We start from the raw sequence: 27,037 nt of genomic DNA on the forward strand, positions 1-27,037 counted from the left end.
GTGTGTGTGTGTGTGTGTGTGTGTGTGTGTGTGTGTGTGTGTGTGTGTGTGTGTGTGTGTGTGTGTGTGTGTGTGTGTGTGTGTGTGTGTGTGTGTGTGTGTGCGTGCGTGCGTGCGTGCGTGCGTGCGTGCGTGCGTGCGTGTGTGTGTGTGTGTGTGTTGCTTGCATGCCTGCCATGCATGTGGACCTTGTATCTGAGTGGAAATGATTTAACAGAATTCTCCCCTTCAGCTACTTTTAATTATGGCCGTGGTTTCCTGTAATCTAAGTGACGTCCCAAATGTTACCCTGTTGGTTTTATAGTGCACTTATTTTGACCAGGACCCATGACGTTGTTATTAAGCACATATTCCCATATAAGAGAATGTTGGACTATTCCGACGTTCTGACATTATTTGATCCCCTCTGGAATGTTGACTGCTGGACTACAAGCACTAGCAGCTGGTTTTAAAAACGTTGTTTTCTCTTTCTCTTAATGCCGTTGTAGGCCTGTAGTTTTTGTGGTATCGTTTTATATAATGGTACGGATTACAGACATAGCTCAATTATCTGAGGTGTATCCTACAAAACAAGCTAGATCTACTCTGGGTTTTTATGAAGCTAGCCAGTTTAAGTGAGCTTCACATTCCTGCTCAGGCTTCATCCGTAGCCTATGTTGGTGTTTCATACTGGAGAGGGAATGCAAAACAACAACGCTGGACAGAGTGGAATCAGGTGAATCAAAAAGGCAGTTTATTGGTCAAAGTTATCTTGTCCTGCCGTTTATCGTGCACGGACCTAAGGAATGTGACTCTTGTGAGGAGTCAGAATAGTTAGGCTGCTCAGCCAGAGTTTACAGCAGAATGTATACACAGAACGCGTTATATTAGATTATTTATATAACACCTACTACGACGGTAGATACTTCTCCCCCTGCAGGCTGGGCAACTGCGTGTGAATGTCAGCCTGGTATCACATACTAGACGTAACATAGTAAACGTAAATGCAAGTCCACATCAGCCTGGTATCACATACTAGACGTAACATAGTAAACGTAAATGCAAGGACACTCAAATTAGTATGATATGTTACGTTTGGTATGTTTACATAAGACTGAAGGTTACTTTAGGCAAAAATGAAAGGAGGGTGGTATAACGCGAACGTCTAGCAACCCAAAGATTGCGTGTTCGACTCTGACAAATTTAGCTCACTGACAAATTTAGCTTAAAATCTGAAAAATCTGATTTGATTTGATTAATAATAAAAAATAAATAACTAATTATCTTTTCACAAAAGTACTGCAACGGGCCTTTAATAGTCCTGTATTAGAGGACCGATATAGCCATCTGTAGAGCCAGCACCGGCAAAAAGAAGATCAGGTGGCGAATCGCATCTCTGCATGTCTGGCAGACATATCAGTGTGGATGACGGATCACCACCTCAAGCTGAACCTCGGCAAGACGGAGCTGCTCTTCCTCCCGGGGAAGGACTGCCCGTTCCATGATCTCTACATCACGGTTGACAACTAACTCCATTGTGTCCTCCTCCCAGAGCGCTAAGAACCTTGGCGTGATCCTGGACAACACCCTGTCGTTCTCAACCAACATCAAGGCGGTGGCCCGTTCCTGTAGGTTCATGCTCTACAACATCCGCAGAGTACGACCCTGCCTCACACAGGAAGCGGCGCAGGTCCTAATCCAGGCACTTGTCATCTCCCGTCTGGATTACTGCAACTCGCTGTTGGCTGGGCTCCCTGCCTGTGCCATTAAACCCCTTCAACTCATCCAGAACGCTGCAGCCCGTCTGGTGTTCAACCTTCCCAAGTTCTCTCACGTCACCCCACTCCTCCGCTCTCTCCACTGGCTTCCAGTTGAAGCTCGCATCCGCTACAAGACCATGGTGCTTGCCTACGGAGCTGTGAGGGGAACGGCACCTCAGTACCTCCAGGCTCTGATCAGGCCCTACACCCAAACAAGAGCACTGCATTCATCCACCTCTGGCCTGCTCGCCTCCCTACCACTGAGGAAGTACAGCTCCCGCTCAGCCCAGTCAAAACTGTTCGCTGCTCTGGCCCCCCAATGGTGGAACAAACTCCCTCACGACGCCAGGACAGCGGAGTCAATCACCACCTTCCAGAGACACCTGAAACCCCACCTCTTTAAGGAATACCTAGGATAGGATAAGTAATCCCTCTCACCCCCCCCTTTAAGATTTAGATGCACTATTGTAAAGTGGCTGTTCCACTGGATGTCATAAGGTGAATGCACCAATTTGTAAGTCGCTCTGGATAAGAGCGTCTGCTAAATGACTTAAATGTAAATGTAAATGTAAATGTAATCAAGACATGTATGAGCGGATGGTTGGGGGCTCGTTGTTGATGTGCCGAACCCCCCCCCCCTCGTGTAAACACGCAATTCTTCATTGCTGCGACTTGCTTGCTTGTTGAGTTTTCTGCTCTTCACTCCGTTGTCAGTTTAGCCTACATTTCACTGAGCTTCGTAGCAGAAAGCATTTTTTATTTGTGTCCTTTAATCGCGGGGGAGGCACTAGTAATGTCTGCACTTTTTGGTTTGGCTATTTGTTTCAAGTGTATTAAGTCTATAAATAAATCTCTTTGCCAAAATTCGTTTATCTTTCCCATGTCTTAGTAGTTGTTCTGAAATGTTTATTGCTTTCCTACATTTTACTCCCTCCTCTATATTTAATATAACACACATACATTAATTATTCATTTCGGTTGCCTATCCTGACCTGAAGTTTTGTTCTAGAGAAAGTATTTCACTCTGATGTGTGCCACAGAAAGTATTTGACTCTAGCCACAAAATTAGGGAACTCTGAAGGGGGGCCTGAGTAGTCCTATAACTCCATTCCTGTTCCATTCAGAGTCTAGAGGAATGAATCACAATGGAAATTGTCAGGCTGGTTGTCAGGCTGGTTGTCAGGCTGGTTGTCAGGCTGGTTGTCAGGCTGGTTGTCAGGCTGGATGTCAGGATGGTTGTCAGGCTGGTTGTCAGGCTGGTTGTCAGGCTGGTTGTCAGGCTGGTTGTCAGGCTGGTTGTCAGGCTGGTTGTCAGGCTGGTTGTCAGGCTGGTTGTCAGGCTGGTTGTCAGGATGGTTGTCAGGCTGGTTGTCAGGCCGGTTGTCAGGCTGGTTGTCAGGCTGGTTGTCAGGCTGGTTAATGTGAAGCATGTCTGTTAACCCACCCCACCTACTCAGCCAATCAGGAGCCGCTACTGCGTTGAGGCGGTTGCACACTGCATCTGTTTAACTAAATCGTACCTGCTAAATAGTACGCGGTGAATAGTAAATAGTATGCAGTTTAAGTATGTAGTACGCTAGAATGGGTATTCGGACACCGCCAATGGTACAAAGTTTCATTTGACAGAAAGGTGCGTGACTACTCCCTCGTGTGGCGATAATAATGGCTTTAGTTTACAAGCGTCTTATTTTTGTGTAACTCTTCGGATGCCTCTCTCTCGGGGCTGTAGCCTACGCAGCTAAAACGAATTAACAAGGTTTCTGGTGTATGATGGTCATTCTTTGATTTCGTTTATAATTATCGTTTGATCGCTGAGGCTTTATTTTTTATTTTTTTCAACGGGAAATAGTTGAATGTTGATGACGGTCCATTTATTTTCTCGGTTGAACCGGTGAGCGGGGCAGGAGCCTCCTCTTTTGAGCTGTCAAACTGGCTTCCTGTTCCTACAACATTATAAAACGAGGACATTTATTGTTTTTGACAAAGTAATTGTTGTTCGTCTTATTGATTTCTGCGTAAACTGGATCGAAGTCTGAGGATATTGGCCTTTTTTCCCCACCAAGGACCGACATGGATTTCCATCGCTCGGTTCCAGGCTTACACGGGATATCAGTTGTCTTTCTCCTAAAAGCTAAAGCTATTCTTTGATTTATTTATCGGTGAGTAGGACATTATTGTTTTCATATCATAACGGCTATAAAGACTATGAGCTGGTGTTTAGTTTGTGTCGTTGCGTTTCATTCGTCTGGTAATTGGAGAACCATGGCATCTTGGTGAGGCTTCACTGTTTACATTCTGTAGCTGTCTGGTGTGCGGATCCCGGCTGAGTATCTGGATCCAGATACCGACGGACCACCTGATCTATTCATATGTACTAGCTGCGGTTGTATTCCATTAGTAACCATGCAAATTGGTACATGTTACAATATACTGTCTTCAGAATACAGTATATTGTATTATCATGTGAGGCATGTTGGAACAGTAACATCTTCTACTAGCCCATTTAACTGCTAAATGGGTCCTTCTCACGAAACTTCCTCTTGAGTAACTGAGAATAGGATCTGTACTTATCTATTTCACAATTATTATTATGCTTTTCATCAGATATTATGCATTTCACCAAAATCTTATTACCATAACAGTTTTCAAAGTCCCCCAAAAGTTATAAACAAATCAATATTTCTTATATTTTTTTAACATTGCTCCCCTGATGAAAAGGCCTGAGTTAAACACAACACTGAAAATAAAAATATGTCAAATGAAATGACGCAATTATTAGCAAATTAAATCAGGCTTTTTCCCAATTTGAGCTGTTTAGCCGTTTCTGTAATGAGAAGGCCAAGTGGGGTAACGGGGGTGTTAGAGAATAAGAACTTAATTCTGAAGGCATCTAAATTAATGAACTTAACGTCTGCTCATGTAAGAACGACTCCTCTCGACTCATCATGGTTGAATAAAACTTTATTTAAAAAACGGATTGTTATTTATTTACAAACTGAGTTTTTACAAGGAACTTGCAAACGGTGTTACATAATGAGACATCTATCCATTTGTATGTAATGAATATTATAGTTTAGTGTAAACTTCAACTAGTATATACGTTTTATGATTTATGGAGAAATTACAGCAACATTTAATCCGGACACATTTCGGTAAAGAGAATTTTAGGTGAAAATGTACAATGTCTTTAAAATAAGACACAATCTGGAAAAACTAGACCTCTTAGTCCTCAGAATCAAAGTTGATTTTTGCAGATGCGTCATGATTTTGTCACTTAATTTGCTACAGACATTTTAAAACTGGTTTCATGAGAATCACCCAAATAGAGCTATCAGCTGGTCAGTGAAAGGCCATTCTGTAACCTGTCTAGTCAAGATACTGTCCATTACCTTGTAACACATCTACTATACAGGGGTAATCTACTATCATCTAATATACAAGGGTACTCTACTATCATCTATTATACAGGGGTACTATACTATCTATTATACAGGGGTACTATACTATCTAATATACAGGGGTACTCTACTATCATCTAATATACAGGGGTACTCTACTATCATCTATTATACAGGGGTACTCTACTATCATCTATTATACAGGGGTACTCTACTATCATCTATTATACAGGGGTACTATACTATCTAATATACAGGGGTACTCTACTATCTATTATACATTTAGGGGTTTTATCTTACAGTCATGTGTGCATACATTCTATCTATTATAAGTGCCATGCTCTACCAACTGAGCTACAGAAGGACCTAATATACAGGGGTACTATACTATCATCTATTATACAGGGGTACTATACTATCATCTATTATACAGGGGTACTCTACTATCATCTAATATACAGGGGTACTATACTATCCATTATACAGGGGTACTATACTATCTATTATACAGGGGTACTATACTATCTAATATACAGGGGTACTCTACTATCATCTATTATACAGGGGTACTATACTATCATCTATTATACAGGGGTACTATACTATCTAATATACAGGGGTACTATACTATCATCTATTATAAAGGGGTACTCTACTATCATCTAATATACAGGGGTACTCTACTATCATCTATTATAAAGGGGTACTATACTATCATCTATTATACAGGGGTACTATACTATCTAATATACAGGGGTACTCTACTATCATCTATTATACAGGGGTACTATATTATCATCTATTATACAGGGGTACTATACTATCTAATATACAGGGGTACTCTACTATCATCTATTATACAGGGGTACTATACTATCATCTATTATACAGGGGTACTATACTATCATCTATTATACAGGGGTACTATACTATCTAATATACAGGGGTACTCTACTATCATCTATTATACAGGGGTACTATACTATCATCTATTATACAGGGGTACTATACTATCTAATATACAGGGGTACTTTACTATCTATTATACAGGGGTACTCTACTATCATCTAATATACAGGGGTACTATACTATCATCTATTATACAGGGGTACTATACTATCATCTATTATACAGGGGTACTCTACTATCATCTATTATACAGGGGTACTATACTATCTAATATACAGGGGTACTCTACTATCATCTAATATACAGGGGTACTATACTATCATCTATTATACAGGGGTACTCTACTATCATCTATTATACAGGGGTACTCTACTATCATCTATTATACAGGGGTACTCTACTATCATCTATTATACAGGGGTACTATACTATCTATTATACAGGGGTACTCTACTATCATCTATTATACAGGGGTACTCTACTATCATCTAATATACAGGGGTACTCTACTATCATCTATTATACAGGGGTACTATACTATCTATTATACAGGGGTACTCTACTATCATCTAATATACAGGGGTACTATACTATCTATTATACAGGGGTACTATACTATCTAATATACAGGGGTACTCTACTATCATCTATTATACAGGGGTACTCTACTATCATCTATTATACAGGGGTACTATACTATCTAATATACAGGGGTACTATACTATCATCTAATATACAGGGGTACTCTACTATCATCTATTATACAGGGGTACTATACTATCTAATATACAGGGGTACTATACTATCATCTAATATACAGGGGTACTATACTATCTATTATACAGGGGTACTCTACTATCATCTATTATACAGGGGTACTCTACTATCATCTAATATACAGGGGTACTATACTATCATCTATTATACAGGGGTACTATACTATCTATTATACAGGGGTACTCTACTATCATCTATTATACAGGGGTACTCTACTATCATCTAATATACAGGGGTACTATACTATCATCTATTATACAGGGGTACTATACTATCATCTATTATACAGGGGTACTCTACTATCATCTATTATACAGGGGTACTATACTATCATCTATTATACAGGGGTACTATACTATCTATTATACAGGGGTACTATACTATCTATTATACAGGGGTACTATACTATCTATTATACAGGGGTACTATACTATCATCTATTATACAGGGGTTCTGTACTATCTATTATACAGGGGTACTCTACTATCATCTATTATACAGGGGTACTATACTATCATCTATTATACAGGGGTACTATACTATCATCTATTATACAGGGGTACTCTACTATAATCTAATATATAGGGGTACTCTACTATCATCTATTATACAGGGGTACTATACTATCATCTAATATACAGGGGTACTCTACTATCATCTATTATACAGGGGTACTATACTATCATCTATTATACAGGGGTACTATACTATCTAATATACAGGGGTACTATACTATCATCTATTATAAAGGGGTACTCTACTATCATCTAATATACAGGGGTACTCTACTATCATCTATTATAAAGGGGTACTATACTATCATCTATTATACAGGGGTACTATACTATCTAATATACAGGGGTACTCTACTATCATCTATTATACAGGGGTACTATATTATCATCTATTATACAGGGGTACTATACTATCTAATATACAGGGGTACTCTACTATCATCTATTATACAGGGGTACTATACTATCATCTATTATACAGGGGTACTATACTATCATCTATTATACAGGGGTACTATACTATCTAATATACAGGGGTACTCTACTATCATCTATTATACAGGGGTACTATACTATCATCTATTATACAGGGGTACTATACTATCTAATATACAGGGGTACTTTACTATCTATTATACAGGGGTACTCTACTATCATCTAATATACAGGGGTACTATACTATCATCTATTATACAGGGGTACTATACTATCATCTATTATACAGGGGTACTCTACTATCATCTAATATACAGGGGTACTATACTATAATCTATTATACAGGGGTACTATACTATCTAATATACAGGGGTACTATACTATCATCTATTATACAGGGGTACTATACTATCTATTATACAGGGGTACTGTACTATCTAATATACAGGGGTACTCTACTATCATCTATTATACAGGGGTACTATACTATCTAATATACAGGGGTACTATACTATCTATTATACAGGGGTACTCTACTATCATCTATTATACAGGGGTACTATACTATCATCTATTATACAGGGGTACTCTACTATCATCTAATATACAGGGGTACTATACTATCTATTATACAGGGGTACTATACTATCATCTATTATACAGGGGTACTCTACTATCATCTAATATACAGGGGTACTATACTATCATCTATTATACAGGGGTACTCTACTATCATCTATTATACAGGGGTACTCTACTATCATCTAATATACAGGGGTACTATACTATCATCTATTATACAGGGGTACTCTACTATCATCTAATATACAGGGGTACTATACTATCCATTATACAGGGGTACTATACTATCTATTATACAGGGGTACTATACTATCTAATATACAGGGGTACTCTACTATCATCTATTATACAGGGGTACTCTACTATCATCTAATATACAGGGGTACTATACTATCTAATATACAGGGGTACTATACTATCATCTATTATACAGGGGTACTCTACTATCATCTAATATACAGGGGTACTCTACTATCATCTATTATACAGGGGTACTCTACTATCATCTATTATACAGGGGTACTATACTATCTAATATACAGGGGTACTCTACTATCATCTATTATACAGGGGTACTCTACTATCATCTAATATACAGGGGTACTATACTATCTATTATACAGGGGTACTATACTATCTAATATACAGGGGTACTCTACTATCATCTATTATACAGGGGTACTCTACTATCATCTATTATACAGGGGTACTATACTATCTAATATACAGGGGTACTATACTATCTATTATACAGGGGTACTATACTATCTAATATACAGGGGTACTCTACTATAATCTATTATACAGGGGTACTCTACTATCATCTATTATACAGGGGTACTATACTATCTATTATACAGGGGTACTATACTATCATCTATTATACAGGGGTACTATACTATCTATTATACAGGGGTACTCTACTATCATCTATTATACAGGGGTACTATACTATCTATTATACAGGGGTACTATACTATCTATTATACAGGGGTACTATACTATCATCTAATATACAGGGGTACTCTACTATAATCTATTATACAGGGGTACTCTACTATCATCTAATATACAGGGGTACTATACTATCTAATATACAGGGGTACTATACTATCATCTATTATACAGGGGTACTCTACTATCATCTAATATACAGGGGTACTCTACTATCATCTATTATACAGGGGTACTATACTATCTAATATACAGGGGTACTATACTATCTAATATACAGGGGTACTATACTATCTAATATACAGGGGTACTATACAATCTATTATACAGGGGTACTCTACTATCATCTAATATACAGGGGTACTATACTATCTATTATACAGGGGTACTCTACTATCATCTATTATACAGGGGTACTATACTATCATCTATTATACAGGGGTACTCTACTATCATCTATTATACAGGGGTACTATACTATCTAATATACAGTGGTACTCTACTATCTATTATACAGGGGTACTCTACTATCATCTATTATACAGGGGTACTCTACTATCATCTATTATACAGGGGTACTATACTATCTATTATACAGGGGTACTATACTATCATCTATTATACAGGGGTACTATACTATCATCTATTATACAGGGGTACTATACTATCTAATATACAGGGGTACTCTACTATCATCTATTATACAGGGGTACTATATTATCTAATATACAGGGGTACTCTACTATCATCTAATATACAGGGGTACTCTACTATCTAATATACAGGGGTACTATACTATCATCTATTATACAGGGGTACTATACTATCTATTATACAGGGGTACTCTACTATCATCTATTATACAGGGGTACTCTACTATCATCTATTATACAGGGGTACTCTACTATAATCTATTATACAGGGGTACTATACTATCTATTATACAGGGGTACTCTACTATCATCTATTATACAGGGGTACTATACTATCATCTATTATACAGGGGTACTCTACTATCATCTATTATACAGGGGTACTCTACTATCATCTATTATACAGGGGTACTATACTATCTATTATACAGGGGTACTCTACTATCATCTATTATACAGGGGTACTCTACTATCATCTATTATACAGGGGTACTCTACTATAATCTATTATACAGGGGTACTATACTATCTATTATACAGGGGTACTCTACTATCATCTATTATACAGGGGTACTATACTATCATCTATTATACAGGGGTACTATACTATCATCTAATATACAGGGGTACTCTACTATCATCTATTATACAGGGATACTATACTATCTATTATACAGGGGTACTCTACTATCATCTATTATACAGGAGTACTATACTATACTAATATGTCCAGTCGTTAATCAACTATAAATAGCTCTCTAAGGTCTGTCAGCGAATGACATAATAGGACAAATGAATTGCACTTTGTGCAGCCATTCTACCATTACAACTCTCAACACAAGTAAGTTGAAATCTGAGCTGAGGTTAGGGGTGGATGGTATACCATATTTATGATATACCGGTGTTGATGCAGGGACCGGTTTGGGTTTTAACTTGATCTTCTATAGCGCTTTCTCTCGGTGCCACTTTCCACACAGATCTAACCGCGCCCCCTGTCATGTTCCTCAACCACAGACACCTGCGTTCAGTCTCTGCCTGGTCAATGCAGCACATGCAACGATGCTGTTTTCACTTTGCTTCTCAATATAAATCCTCCAGCGTTCTATAATGACACTATCAGTTTGTGTCATGCATTAGCAAACAGCGAGTCTGTCTTTTCTTAGCAAGTTGTCCTAAATCTTATGAGATGCTAATTGTTAGCCGCTAATGCTAATAGCTAGCTAGCTAATAAATGGACTGAATAAGAGCAAACGTAGCTAGCTAATACAGGTTGATAATACCAGTGATGGTGTAGACCGAAATCAGCATGTTGTTTGTGCAACAGTATCTTCTAAATCAAAGAGGAATATGCAGAGCAAGAATATGTTAGCGACATGAAGTAGCTATGAGAAAACATGCAATGTAGCCAAAGCTTATAGGGTCCCCTAGGAAACACTTATCAACACTTTAGTTCCTACCATCACAATAACTCCTCCCTGGCATTTTCATTCGTTGTCATCTCAAACAACACTGTATTCAAAGTGCCCACTATTATATTCTAACTATATAATTAGAATAGTCATTCTATTTCCATGATTCCAACAGTTTTGCGCTAATTGGCAAGTATGTTACTGACCTGTAGTTGTATGTTCCTGACCTGACCTGTAGTTGTATGTTCCTGACCTGTAGTTGTATGTTACTGATCTGTAGTTGTATATTACTGACCTGTAGTTGTATATTACTGACCTGTAGTTGTATGTTACTGATCTGTAGTTGTATGTTACTGACCTGTAGTTGTATGTTACTGACCTGTAGTTGTATATTACTGACCTGTAGTTGTATGTTACTGACCTGTAGTTGTATATTACTGATCTGTAGTTGTATATTACTGACCTGTAGTTGTATGTTACTGACCTGTAGTTGTATGTTACTGACCTGACCTGTAGTTGTATGTTCCTGACCTGTAGTTGTATGTTACTGACCTGTAGTTGTATGTTACTGACCTGTAGTTGTATGTTCCTGACCTGTAGTTGTATATTACTGATCTGTAGTTGTATGTTACTGACCTGTAGTTGTATGTTACTGACTTGACCTGTAGTTGTATGTTACTGACCTTTAGTTGTATGTTTCTGACCTGTAGTTGTATGTTACTGACCTGTAGTTGTATGTTACTGACCTGTAGTTGTATGTTACTGACCTGACCTGTAGTTGTATGTTACTGACCTGTAGTTGTATGTTACTGACCTGTAGTTGTATATTACTGACCTGTAGTTGTATGTTACTGACCTGTAGTTGTATGTTACTGACCTGTAGTTGTATGTTCCTGACCTGTAGTTGTATGTTACTGACCTGTAGTTGTATATTACTGACCTGTAGTTGTGTATTACTGACCTGTAGTTGTATGTTACTGACCTGTAGTTGTATGTTACTGACCTGACCTGTAGTTGTATGTTACTGACCTGACCTGTAGTTGTGTGTTACTGACCTGACCTGTAGTTGTATGTTCCTGACCTGTAGTTGTATGTTACTGACCTGTAGTTGTATATTACTGACCTGTAGTTGTATGTTACTGACCTGTAGTTGTATGTTACTGACCTGTAGTTGTATGTTACTGACCTGTAGTTGTATGTTACTGACCTGTAGTTGTATGTTCCTGACCTGTAGTTGTATGTTACTGACCTGTAGTTGTATATTACAGACCTGTAGTTGTGTATTACTGACCTGTAGTTGTATGTTACTGACCTGTAGTTGTATGTTACTGACCTGTAGTTGTATGTTACTGACCTGTAGTTGTATGTTACTGACCTGTAGTTGTATATTACTGACCTGTAGTTGTATGTTACTGACCTGTAGTTGTATGTTACTGACCTGTAGTTGTATGTTACTGACCTGTAGTTGTATGTTACTGACCTGTAGTTGTATGTGTTTCCAATGTGGAGCCCCTCCTACCTGAGTCGGGGATAGAGGCGGACATCGAGGTCAAGAGCATCCTCTCTTCAGACTCTGATACCTTCTACCAGCTGAAGAGCCAGCCCATCACTCTGAGGTGAATACACACACACACACGCACACACACACGCACACACACACACACACACACACACACACACACACACACACACACACACACACACACACACACACACACACACACACACACACACACACACACACACACACACACACACACACACACACACACACACACACACACACACACACACACACTGTTCTAGGTGAGACCAGACACCACATTCATCTCTGTCCATTTTGTAGAACTGTAGTGTGTCTGTGCATGCCTTGCTGGGCGAGAGGCTGAACTGTCTGTCTGTCTGTCTGTCTGTCTGTCTGTCTGTCTGTCTGTCTGTCTGTCTGTCTGTCTGTCTGTCTGTCTGTCTGTCTGTCTGTCTGTCTGTCTGTCTGTCTGTCTGTCTCCCCCCTCTGTCTGTCTGTCTGTCTGTCTCTCCCCCCTCTCTCTGTCTGTCTGTCACGCTGTCTGTCTCTCCCCCCTCTCTCTCTCTGTCTGTCTCTCTCTCTCTCTCTGTCTCTCACTCTCCCCCCTCTCTCTATATATGTCTGTCTGTCTCTCACTGTCTCCCCCTCTCTCTCTCCCCCTCTCGCTCTCTGTCTGTCTGTCTCTTTGTCTGTTTGTCTGTCTGTCTCTCCCCCTCTCTCTCTCTGTCTGTCTGTCTCTCCCCCCTCTCTCTCTATATGTCTCTGTCTCTCGCTGTCTTCCCTCTCTCGCTCTCTGTTTGTCTGTCTCTCGCTGTTTGTCTGTCTCTTTGTCTGTCTGTCTGTCTGTCTGTCTGTCTGTCTCTCGCTGTATGTCTTTCACTGTCTCCCCCCCTCCCTCTCTCGCTCTCTGTCTGTCTGTCTGTCTGTCTGTCTGTCTGTCTGTCTGTCTGTCTGTCTGTCTGTCTGTCTGTCTGTCTGTCTGTCTGTCTGTCTGTCTCTTGCTGTCTGTCTCTTTCTCTCTGTGTTTGTGTGCATGTATGTGTGTGAAGCTGGGCATCAGGTTACTGCTGTGATTTCCAGTCTCAGTCAGTACCCTGGGAGTTTCCACAGTGTATTCACCAGTGACTCAGCATGAATGTGTGTATAGTATTAGTATCACGAACAATATAACCAATATAACCAAATATGAGATATCTTCACTTCCACTGTGGAGAGGTTGTGTTCGTTTGTTGAAGGTTACAGTCGTAACTTACTTTCACAACTTTAGATAGTAATGTTGATCTTTAACTTAGACTTAGACACAAAACTTTTAGATAGTCAATGGTATTTCAAGTGTGATCATGTTGTGGGACATTATGACTGGGAAATCCCTCCCCAGTGTGGAGGTAAGGTGTTGGGTAACGTGCATTTGTAATTCTGATCCCCTTGTCTCCTCTATCCAGGGGCTTCCCAGTGAGTGACTGGGCAGCATTTGGTACCGCCCCTAGGAAGATTATGTTCACTGGGGGGGTTTAGGATGTAGGGGAGACATATCCCCTGTTGTTTGGTTTAGTTCAGAGCCGTCCCAGTGCTTTAAAGACTCACACAACCTTACATAGTAAATGTTTCTGCAAGGCCAAGCAGGACCTTGTGGGAATTTCTGACTCTTTAGTGAAGGAATGGGCAACTCCCCTTTTTATAGTCCCGTGGATAAAAATAAAATAAATAATAATAATTCATATATATAAATAATAATAATAATAATAATTCATATATATAAACAATAATAATAATAATAATAATTAATATATAAATAATAATAATACTTCATATATATAAACAATAATAATAATAATAATTAACATATATAAACAATAATAATAATAATAATTAATATATAAATAATAATAATAATTAATATATATAAATAAGAATAAGAATAAGTAATATATATAAATAATAATAATAATGAATATATATAAATAATAATAATAATTAATATATATTAATAATAATAATAATTAATATATATAAATAATAGTAATAATATTTAATATATACACATAATAATAATAATAATTAATATATACAAATAATAATAATTATTATTAATATATAAAAATAATAATAATAATAATAATAATTAATATATATATTATTCGTAAAGTATTCAGACCTCTTGACTGTTTTCCACATTTTGTTACGTTACAGCCTTGTTCTAAAATACTTTTATTTCCTCATCAATCTACACACAATACCCCACAATGACATCACAATACCCCACAATTGAAAGCGAAAACAGGTTTTTGAGAAATTGAGCTCCGGTGCATTCTGTTTCCATTGATCATCCTTGAGATGTTTCTACAACTTGATTTGGAGTCCACCTTTGATAAATTAATTTGATTGGACATGATTTGGAAAGGCACACACACCTGTCTATATAAGGTCCCACAGTTGACAGTGCATGATGTCAGAGCAAAAACCAAGCCATGAGGTCCAAGGAATTGTCCGTTGAGCTCCGAGACAGGATTGTGTCGAGGCAAAATTCTGCATCATTGAAGATCCCCATGAACACAGTGGTCTCCATCACTCTTAAATGGAAGAAGTTTGAAATGACCAAGTCTCTTCCTAGAGCTGGCCACCCGGCCAAACTGGGCCATCGGGGGAGAATGGCCTTGGTCGGGGAGGTGACTAGTTTGATTAGCTTGCTAATTGATTATCATTCACACAACAGTTGCTATTTTCAGTAGCTAGTTAAACATCACAAACTGACAAAGATTAGTATCATATCATGCATGGTTTAGCACATTCGCAATCAATATTAACAGCAGAATGCAACTGGCTAGCTAGCTGGCTACAACATTAACTGCATGCTACTGACTAGCTAGCTGGCTATAACATTAACTGCATGCTACTGACTAGCTAGCTGGCTATAACATTAACTGCATGCTACTGACTAGCTAGCTGGCTATAATATTAACTGCATGCTACTGGCTAGTTAGCTATAACATTAACTGCATGCTACTGACTAGCTAGCTGGCTATAACATTAACTGCATGCTACCGACTAGCTAGCTGGCTATAACATTAACTGCATGCTACTGGCTAGCTAGCTATAACATTAACTGCATGCTACTGACTAGCTAGCTGGCTATAACATTAACTGCATGCTACTGGCTAGCTAGCTGGCTATAACATTAACTGCATGCTACTGACTAGCTAGCTGGCTATAATATTAACTGCATGCTACTGGCTAGCTAGCTATAACATTAACTGCATGCTACTGACTAGCTAGCTAGGTTGCTAGATCAAAGGTTGCTAGATCAAATCCCCCAAGGCTGACAAGGGAAAAAATCTGTTGTTCTGCCCCTGAACAGGCAGTTAACCCACTGTTCCTAGACCGTCATTGTAAATAAGAAATTGTTCTTAACTGACTTGTTAAAATAATATATATATTTTTTAAACAATTGAAAGCTGTAGCTACTCTTTCCATGATGAACATATGAGTTATGGATCTTTCAAATGTCTGCGTTAGCAGGGAGCAGGATGTGCTATTTGACAGAGAAGCCTTGAGTGACAGAACGGACTTTCTCGTGAAAGCCCCCTTATTATCTCAACCAATCATGGCTAGGCGACATTCTGTATTTTCTCTTGTGTCTAAACAGCTTTGTGATTTTCACGTTTGATGTATATTTACAGATTACATACAGGTTTGTTATTAAGGTAGATGAAAGTCCACATGCTCAAAAAGGCGTTTCTGCAAAGAAATACGTTTAGATGACGAAAAGAAAAGTTTAAATATTTGTCTTAGGCCCAGCTTCAAGAATCGGGGCACAAATGTGTATAACTGCAGCAAACATGCTTTAAAACTGCAACATGTTATCTCTGACCCATGGCCAAATGTGTAGAATTGTACGAAATTAACAAAAAATCTCTCTGCTATCAAGAGGGGGGGACCAATACGCAATACCCATACGTAGAATGTATGCACACATGACTGTAAGTCGCTTTGGATAAAAGCGTCTGCTAAATGGCATATATATATATATACCAATTAAAATGTTTTGCTGACGAGGTGGCTAGTTCCGGTTCTGACTGCATTTGTGGGTATAGATGTGGTTACACAGAATCACGGGCCACTGATGAGTTCAGAACCACGGCTTCCCAGTGACTGAATCAATCAAGAATCCACTTTGAGAAAGATGGTGTTTACAGAAGAGGGTTAAGGTTTAAGGTAGACATATCGCCTGTGTAAGGGTACTAGGGTTTAGTGTGTTGGATTTCTTTAGTTCAGATCCAGGTGCTTCCCAGAGTGAGTCATGAGCTGTTATTTCTCTGAATGGAAATGTATCTACATGTGACCACAGAGTCTTGTGTAAACAGTCTTCTGTACTTTCAGTCGTCTCTGTCTTGTGTAAACAGTCTTCTGTACTTTCAGTCGTCTCTGTCTTGTGTAAACAGTCTTCTGTACTTTCAGTCGTCTCTGTCTTGTGTAAACAGTCTTCTGTACTTTCAGTCGTCTCTGTCTTGTGTAAACAGTCTTCTGTACTTTCAGTCGTCTCTGTCTTGTGTAAACAGTCTTCTGTACTTTCAGTCGTCTCTGTCTTGTGTAAACAGTCTTCTGTACGTTCAGTCGTCTCTGTCTTGTGTAAACAGTCTTCTGTACTTTCAGTCGTCTCTGTCTTGTGAAACAGTCTTCTGTACTTTCAGTCGTCTCTGTCTTGTGAAACAGTCTTCTGTACTTCAGTCAAACAGTCTTCTGTACTTTCAGTGTCTTGTCTTGTGAAACAGTCTTCTGTACTTTCAGTCGTCTCTGTCTTGTGTAAACAGTCTTCTGTACGTTCAGTACTTTCAGTCGTCTCTGTCTTGTGTAAACAGTCTTCTGTACGTTCAGTCGTCTCTGTCTTGTGTAAACAGTCTTCTGTACGTTCAGTCGTCTCTGTCTTGTGTAAACAGACTTCTTCTATAATGTATCTGTTCAAATGTAACAAGAAGTCTGAACTTTGACCTTTGCTACATATTGTTGTATATTGTTGTTAATTGTTGTAACTACATAATATCATCACTTCCCTTTATCGCTGAGGTCTGCCTCTTTATCAAGGAGACTGACAGGTCTTGTTTATTTAAATTAACTTTTATTTATTCAGGGCAACCCAATTGAGACCACTGCCTAATTTATAATGGTGCCCTGAGAACAGAACAAATTACATCAATAAAACAAAAATATACCAACTATACATCACAAACTACACGACAGCTACAAATACATTACAAACTACACGACAGCTACAAATACATTACAAACTACACGACAGCTATAAATACATCACAAACTACACGACAGCTATAAATACATTACAAACTACACGACAGCTATAAACTACACGACTGCTACAAATACATTACAAACTACACGACAGCTACAAATACATCACAAACTACACGACAGCTACAAATACATCACAAACTACACGACAGCTATAAATACATCACAAACTACACGACAGCTACAAATACATCACAAACTACACGACAGCTACAAATACATCACAAACTACACGACAGCTATAAATACATCACAAACTACACGACAGCTATAAATACATTACAAACTACACGACAGCTATAAACTACACGACAGCTACAAATACATTACAAACTACACGACAGCTACAAATACATTACAAACTACACGACAGCTATAAATACATTACAAACTACACGACAGCTATAAATACATTACAAACTACACGACAGCTACAAATACATCACAAACTACACGACAGCTACAAATACATCACAAACTACACGACAGCTATAAATACATCACAAACTACACGACAGCTATAAATACATCACAAACTACACGACAGCTATAAATACATTACAAACTACACGACAGCTATAAACTACACGACAGCTACAAATACATTACAAACTACACGACAGCTACAAATACATCACAAACTACACGACAGCTACAAATACATCACAAACTACACGACAGCTATAACTACATCACAAACTACACGACAGCTACAAATACATCACAAACTACACGACAGCTACAAATACATCACAAACTACACGCCAGCTATAAATACATTACAAACTACACGACAGCTATAAACTACACGACAGCTACAAATACATTACAAACTACACGACAGCTACAAATACATTACAAACTACACGACAGCTATAAATACATTACAAACTACACGACAGCTATAAATACATTACAAACTACACGAAGCTACAAATACATCACAAACTACACGACAGCTACAAATACATCACAAACTACACGACAGCTATAAATACATCACAAACTACACGACAGCTATAAATACATCACAAACTACACGACAGCTATAAATACATTACAAACTACACGACAGACAGCTATAAACTACCCTTTGACAGCTACAAATACATTACAAACTACACGACAGCTACAAATACATCACAAACTACACGACAGCTACAAATACATCACAAACTACACGACAGCTATAAATACATCACAAACTACACGACAGCTACAAATACATTACAAACTACACGACAGCTACAAATACATCACAAACTACAAGCTATAAATACATCACAAACTACACAAGCACATCACAAACTACACGACAGCTACAAATACATCACAAACTACACGACAGCTATAAATACATTACAAACTACACGACAGCTATAAACTACACGACAGCTACAAATACATCACAAACTACACGACAGCTATAAATACATTACAAACTACACGACAGCTATAAATACATTACTTTCGGAATTGATTCAGACCCTTTGACTTTTTATCCCCTTACACTTGTGTCTATAAGGTAGTAGTTGTGGAATTGTTAGCTAGATTACTCGTTGGTTATTACTGCATTGTCGGAACTAGAAGCACAAGCATTTCGCTACACTCGCATTAACATCTGCTAACCATGTGTATGAGGACCATTACCATCTGCTAACCATGTGTATGAGGACCATTACCATCTGCTAACCATGAGTATGAGGACCATTAACATCTGCTAACCATGTGTATGAGGACCATTAACATCTGCTAACCATGTGTATGTGGACCATTAACATCTGCTAACCATGTGTATGAGGACCATTAACATCTGCTAACCATGTGTATGAGGACCATTAACATCTGCTAACCATGTGTATGAGGACCAATAACATCTGCTAACCATGTGTATGTGGACCATTAACATCTGCTAACCATGTGTATGAGGACCAATAACATCTGCTAACCATGTGTATGAGGACCAATAACATCTGCTAACCATGTGTATGAGGACCAATATCATCTGCTAACCATGTGTATGAGGACCATTAACATCTGCTAACCATGTGTATGAGGACCAATAACATCTGCTAACCATGTGTATGAGGACCATTAACATCTGCTAACCATGTGTATGAGGACCATTAACATCTGCTAACCATGTGTATGAGGACCAATAACATCTGCTAACCATGTGTATGAGGACCATTAACATCTGCTAACCATGTGTATGAGGACCAATAACATCTGCTAACCATGTGTATGAGGACCAATAACATCTGCTAACCATGTGTATGAGGACCAATAACATCTGCTAACCATGTGTATGAGGACCAATAACATTTGTTAACCATGAGTATGAGGACCAATAACATCTGCTAACCATGTGTATGAGGACCAATAACATCTGCTAACCATGAGTATGAGGACCAATAACATCTGCTAACCATGTGTATGAGGACCAATAACATCTGCTAACCATGTGTATGAGGACCAATAACAATGTGATTTGACTTTTCCACATTGTGTTACGTTGCAGCCTTATTCTAAAATGTATTACATTGTTTTTTTCCCCTCGTCAATCTATACACAATATCCTATAATGACATCACAATACCCTATAATGACATCACAATACCCTATAATGACATCACAATACCCTATAATGACATCACAATATCGTATAATGACAAAACAAAAACAGGTTTGTAGAAATTTTCGCAAATTTATTCAAAATAAAAAACTGAAAATCACATTTACATAAGTATTCAGACCCTTTACTCAGTAGTTTGTTGAAGCACCTTTGGCAGTGATTACAGCCTCGAGTCTTCTTGGGTATGATGCTACAAGCTTGGCGTACCTGTATTTGGGGAGTTTCTCCCATTCTTCTCTGCAGATCCTCTCAAGCTCTGTCAGGTTGGATGGGGAGCATCGCTGCTCAGCTATTTTCAGGTCTCTCCAGAGATGTTCGATCGGGTTCAAGTCCGGGCTCTGGCTGGCCCACTCAAGGACATTCAGAGACTTTTTCCCAAAGCCACTCCTGCGTTGTCTTGGCTGTGTGCTTAGGGTCATTGTCTCATTGGAAGGTGAACCTTCACCCCAGTCTGAGGTCCTGAGCACTCTGGAGCAGGTTTTCATAAAAGATATCTCTGTACTTTGCTTCGTTCATCTTTCCCTCGATCCTGACTAGTCTCCCAGTCTCTGCCACTGAAAAACATCCTCACAGCATGATTCTGCCACCACCATGCTTCACCGTAAGACGTGCCGCTTGGCATTCAGGCCAAAGAGTTCAATCTTGGTTTCATCAGACCAGAGAATCTTGTTTCTTGCTGTCGTGCCTTTTTACAGAGGAGTGGCTTCCATCTGGTCACTCTATCAAAAGGCCTGATTGGTGGAGTGCTGCAGAGATGGTTGTTCTTCTGGAAGTTTCTCACATCGCCACAGAGGATCTCTGGAGCTCTGTCAGAGTGACCATCGGGTTCTTGGTCACCTGCCTGACCAATGCCCTTATCCCTCGATTGCTCAGTTTGGCATGGTGGCCAGATCTAGGAAGATTCTTGGTGGTTCCAAACTTCTTCCATTTAAGAATGATGGAGGCGACTGTGTTCTTGGGGACTTTCAATTGAATTTACCACAGGTGGACTCCAAGTTGTCAAAACATCTCAAGGATGATCAATGGAAACAGGATGCACCTGAGCTTAATTTCGAGTCTCATAGCAAAGGGTCTGAATACTTTTTTAAGTAAGGTATTTATGTTTTTATTTTATTTTAAATTAGCAAACATTTCTAAAAACCTGGTTTTGCTTTACCATTATAATGTATTGTGTGTAGATTGGTGAGGAAAACATTTGATTTAATCCATTTTAGAATAAGGCTGTAACGTAACACAATGTGGAAAGAAGGGAAGGGGTCTGAATACTTTCCGAAGGCCCTGTATGTGGTTTTAAACTGACCTGACTCTGTCCTTCATGGTCTGCCCCTGTATGTGGTTTTAAACTGACCTGACTCTGTCCTTCATGGTCTGCCCCTGTATGTGGTTTTAAACTGACCTGACTCTGTCCTTCATGGTCTGCCCCTGTATGTGGTTTTAAACTGACCTGACTCTGTCCTTCATGGTCTGCCCTGTATGTGGTTTTAAACTGACCTGACTCTGTCCTTCATGGTCTGCCCCTGTATGTGGTTTTAAACTGACCTGACTCTGTCCTTCATGGTCTGCCCCTGTATGTGGTTTTAAACTGACCTGACTCTGTCCTTCATGGTCTGCCCTGTATGTGGTTTTAAACTGACCTGACTCTGTCCTTCATGGTCTGCCCCTGTATGTGGTTTTAAACTGACCTGACTCTGTCCTTCATGGTCTGCCCCTGTATGTGGTTTTAAACTGACCTGACTCTGTCCTTCATGGTCTGCCCTGTATGTGGTTTTAAACTGACCTGACTCTGTCCTTCATGGTCTGCCCTGTATGTGGTTTTAAACTGACCTGACTCTGTCCTTCATGGTCTGCCCTGTATGTGGTTTTAAACTGACCTGACTCTGTCCTTCATGGTCTGCCCTGTATGTGGTTTTAAACTGACCTGACTCTGTCCTTCATGGTCTGCCCTGTATGTGGTTTTAAACTGACCTGACTCCGAGCCCCTGTAGCCTGTTTTAACATTTGTGTTTTTTAAGGTGACCTGACTCTGTCCCCCTTCTCTCCGCCTGCAGCCTGTCTTCACCCCCCTCTGATACGGCGTGTCCTTCCACCAGCTCAGTGATGACGTCTCGGGTGTTGATGAGGCAGGAGCTGATGCGCCAGCAGGCCAGGGACCAGGAGAGGAGAGAGGCCCAGCAGCAGGTCTCCTCGGCTCAGTTACACACCACCGACTCCTCCCCAGCCATCTCCATGGCCCCGGGGGATACCGAAGCTCGACCACCCCCTGCCCAGGTTCCTGTGGAGGTCCTCAAGGTAAGGTCATATGACCACCGTTCAGGTTCCTGTGGAGGTCCTCGAGGTAAGGTCATATGACCACCCCTTGTTCAGGTTCCTGTGGAGATCCTCGAGGTAAGGTCATATGACCACCCCTTGTTCAGGTTCCTGTGGAGATCCTCGAGGTAAGGTCATATGACCACCCCTTGTTCAGGTTCCTGTGGAGGTCCTCGAGGTAAGGTCATATGACCACCGTTCAGATTCCTGTGGAGATCCTCGAGGTAAGGTCATATGACCACCCCTTGTTCAGGTTCCTGTGGAGGTCCTCGAGGTAAGGTCATATGACCACCCCTTGTTCAGGTTCCTGTGGAGGTCCTCGAGGTAAGGTCATATGACCACCCCTTGTTCAGGTTCCTGTGGAGAGCCTCAAGGTAAGGTCATATGACCACCCCTTGTTCAGGTTCCTGTGGAGGTCCTCGAGGTAAGGTCATTACTTTCCTGAAACTCTCGGAGGGCTGTTGGGTTTGCAATTCACTAGAAACATCTGGTCTGTTTGTGTGTCAAAGAAATGACAGTTGGAGCATTCCAGAATTGCGGACATGATAATAATTAGATACTATAGTGCAGGAGTCCTGCAGTCCCCCAAACACATAGACCATCAGCACCATGGGTATGAATCACAACCCTTTCACCCTGTTTCCTTACATCTACTGTCAATACATCATCTGGAGGGCTTGAGGAGGGCTGGTCTTGAGGAGGGCTGGTCTTGAGGAGGGCTGGTCTTGAGGAGGGCTGGTCTTGAGGAGGGCTGGGTTTGGGGAGGGCTGGTCTTGAGGAGGGCTTGTCTTGAGGAGGACTGGTCTTGGGGAGGACTGGGTTTGGGGAGGACTGGGTTTGGGGAGGACTGAGTTTGTGGGGCCTGGTATTGGGGAGGTTTGAGGAGGACTGGGTTTGGGGGGCCTGGGATTGGGGAGGACTGGGTTTGGGGAGGACTGGGTTTGGGGAGGACTGGGTTTGGGGAGGTTTGAGGAGGACTGGGTTTGGGGGCCTGGGTTTGGGGAGGTTTGAGGAGGACTGGGTTTGGGGGCCTGGGTTTGGGGAGGTTTGAGGAGGACTGGGTTTGGGGAGGTTTGAGGAGGACTGGGTTTGGGGGCCTGGGTTTGGGGAGGTTTGAGGAGGACTGGGTTTGGGGAGGTTTGAGGAGGACTGGGTTTGGGGAGGTTTGGGGAGGACTGGGTTTGGGGAGGTTTGAGGAGGACTGGGTTTGGGGGGCCTGGGTTTGGGGAGGTTTGAGGAGGACTGGGTTTGGGGGGCCTGGGTTTGGGGAGGTTTGAGGAGGACTGGGTTTGGGGAGGTTTGAGGAGGACTGGGTTTGGGGGGCCTGGGTTTGGGGAGGTTTGAGGAGGACTGGGTTTGGGGAGGTTTGAGGAGGACTGGGTTTGGGGGGCCTGGGATTGGGGAGGTTTGAGGAGGACTGGGTTTGGGGGGCCTGGGTTTGCTTTTGTTTTAACGTTTTAAATCGAAGTGGGAGATGTTGCAGATACTGTATTACATTGTCTCTCTAACTAACCCCAGTGTCTCTCTCTCTCCTATAGGTTCAGACCTACCTGGAGAACCCCACTAAGTACCACCTCCAGGCCTCCCAGAGACAGCAGGTTAAACACTACCTCTCCTCCACCGTGGGGAACAAACTGACCAATCAGACGCTGGGCGCCTCCCCCTCACCTCACTCCGGATCCGCCCCCGAGCTCCAGCCTGCAACCAGCAGCTCTCCTAGCAGCCCATTGGCTGTGCTCAGCCTGAGCTCCAACAAAGAGGAGGTACGGGCCAGATCTCTTATGAATATTACTAACAATAATAGATTAAACTAATTTTGGTTGACGAATTCGTGAAATAGGTTGTACGGAGTGTAATGCAATACAATGTCATATTATGAATCTACACTGTATGTTCTTAACCTTATGCAACATGGCCCTGGAGGCTCACTGGGATATTGGTATCTACACTACTCCAACAATGATCCATTTTAAACTCAATACGTGTATTCCCCAATTATTTTATTTTTTATAACATAAATGTACTGTAATTAAAACTGCTAAATGTTCTCTCTGCCTCATGACACAATGTGTAGAATTGCAGGATATTAGATTTAAAGCTGCAACAACAACAACGACAAAATATGTAGAAATGTGCTCCATTTTCTCTTCGATGCCAAGAGGCTTTAAAATGCTCCTTCCCAGGGCCTGAGACTTGGTTTGTCCGTCCACGCACGGTCAAAGTCCTAGTAAAAGTCCTTGTATTTATATATTTTAATTTATTTAATTTAATTCCAGTTGTGTTCCTATTTTGAGGGGTGGGGGGTGGGGGGGTCCCTGTTGAAATTTGCTGTCACATAAAGTGGTCCCTGGCCCCAAAACGTTTGAGAACCCCTGTTCTATTCTACATGAGAGAACCCCTGTTCTATTCTACATGAGAGAACCCCTGTTCTATTCTACGTGAGAGAACCCCTGTTCTATTCTACATGAGAGAACCCCTGTTCTATTCTACACGAGAGAACCCCTGTTCTATTCTACACGAGAGATCCCCTGTTCTATTCTACACGAGAGAACCCCTGTTCTATTCTACACGAGAGAACCCCTGTTCTATTCTACACGAGAGAACCCCTGTTCTCTTCTACACGAGAGAACCCCTATTCTATTCTACATGAGAGAACCCCTGTTCTATTCTACATGAGAGAACCCCTGTTCTATTCTACATGAGAGAACCCCTGTTCTATTCTACACGAGAGATCCCCTGTTCTATTCTACATGAGAGAACCCCTGTTCTATTCTACACGAGAGAACCCCTGTTCTATTCTACACGAGAGAACCCCTGTTCTATTCTACATGAGAGAACCCCTGTTCTATTCTACATGAGAGAACCCCTGTTCTATTCTACATGAGAGAACCCCTGTTCTATTCTACACGAGAGAACCCCTGTTCTATTCTACACGAGAGAACCCCTATTCTATTCTACATGAGAGAACCCCTGTTCTATTCTACATGAGAGAACCCCTGTTCTATTCTACATGAGAGAACCCCTGTTCTATTCTACACGAGAGATCCCCTGTTCTATTCTACACGAGAGATCCCCTGTTCTATTCTACACGAGAGAACCCCTGTTCTATTCTACACGAGAGAACCCCTGTTCTATTCTACATGAGAGAACCCCTGTTCTATTCTACATGAGGGAACCCCTGTTCTATTCTACATGAGAGAACCCCTGTTCTATTCTACATGAGAGAACCCCTGTTCTATTCTACATGAGAGAACCTCTGTTCTATTTTACATGAGAGAACCCCTGTTCTATTCTACATGAGAGAACCCCTGTTCTATTCTACATGAGAGAACCCCTGTTCTATTCTACACGAGAGAACCCCTGTTCTATTCTACATGAGAGAACCCCTGTTCTATTCTACATGAGAGAACCCCTGTTCTATTCTACATGAGAGAACCCCTGTTCTATTCTACGTGAGAGAACCCCTGTTCTATTCTACACGAGAGAACCCCTGTTCTATTCTACATGAGAGAACCCCTGTTCTATTCTACATGAGAGAACCCCTGTTCTATTCTACGTGAGAGAACCCCTGTTCTATTCTACATGACAATCGCCTCTGTTTTATGCAATACATTTCTATTACGTTGTAAACTCGTCAACTGACACCACATCCTTTCAACACGCTTTGACCTAAATAATCAAACTTTATTCTATCAAACAAGACATACTGCATCTCTGTCTAGAATGTCCTCCATCTGTAAAATATTCATTTTAACCACATCTTGTGTGTTCCATGTATATATATATAATACACTGTCTTGGTCTTTCAGTTCCTTTACAACAGTAGTTTGTTCCCCCTGTAATAACAATAGAATGTTGTCGTAGACAAGTCTCACGGTGTGGCGGGTGCCTTTTC

The 27,037-nt window shown here is 40.5% G+C and overlaps 1 protein-coding gene across 3 annotated transcripts in view; it reads left to right on the plus strand.

Annotated features, from left to right (window-relative positions):
- The first annotated feature begins 3,424 nt into the window (after positions 1-3,424).
- The window catches only part of LOC124032405 (transcription factor E3-like), a 54,036-nt gene continuing 30,423 nt past the window's right edge, over positions 3,425-27,037 (plus strand). For 2 of the 3 annotated variants that reach the window (XM_046344786.1, XM_046344788.1), the window contains exons 1-4: positions 3,425-3,898; positions 12,881-12,987; positions 22,884-23,124; positions 24,681-24,905. In XM_046344786.1, coding sequence (XP_046200742.1) covers positions 22,933-23,124; positions 24,681-24,905 — 417 coding nt within the window. In that variant the 5' untranslated portion in view covers positions 3,425-3,898; positions 12,881-12,987; positions 22,884-22,932. The remainder of the gene's footprint in view (positions 3,899-12,880; positions 12,988-22,883; positions 23,125-24,680; positions 24,906-27,037) is intronic. The other variant, XM_046344787.1, reaches the window with a different exon arrangement.

This window comes from Oncorhynchus gorbuscha, linkage group LG03, assembly GCF_021184085.1.
Source record: "Oncorhynchus gorbuscha isolate QuinsamMale2020 ecotype Even-year linkage group LG03, OgorEven_v1.0, whole genome shotgun sequence".
In the NCBI taxonomy this organism is placed as follows: Eukaryota; Metazoa; Chordata; class Actinopteri; order Salmoniformes; family Salmonidae; genus Oncorhynchus; species Oncorhynchus gorbuscha.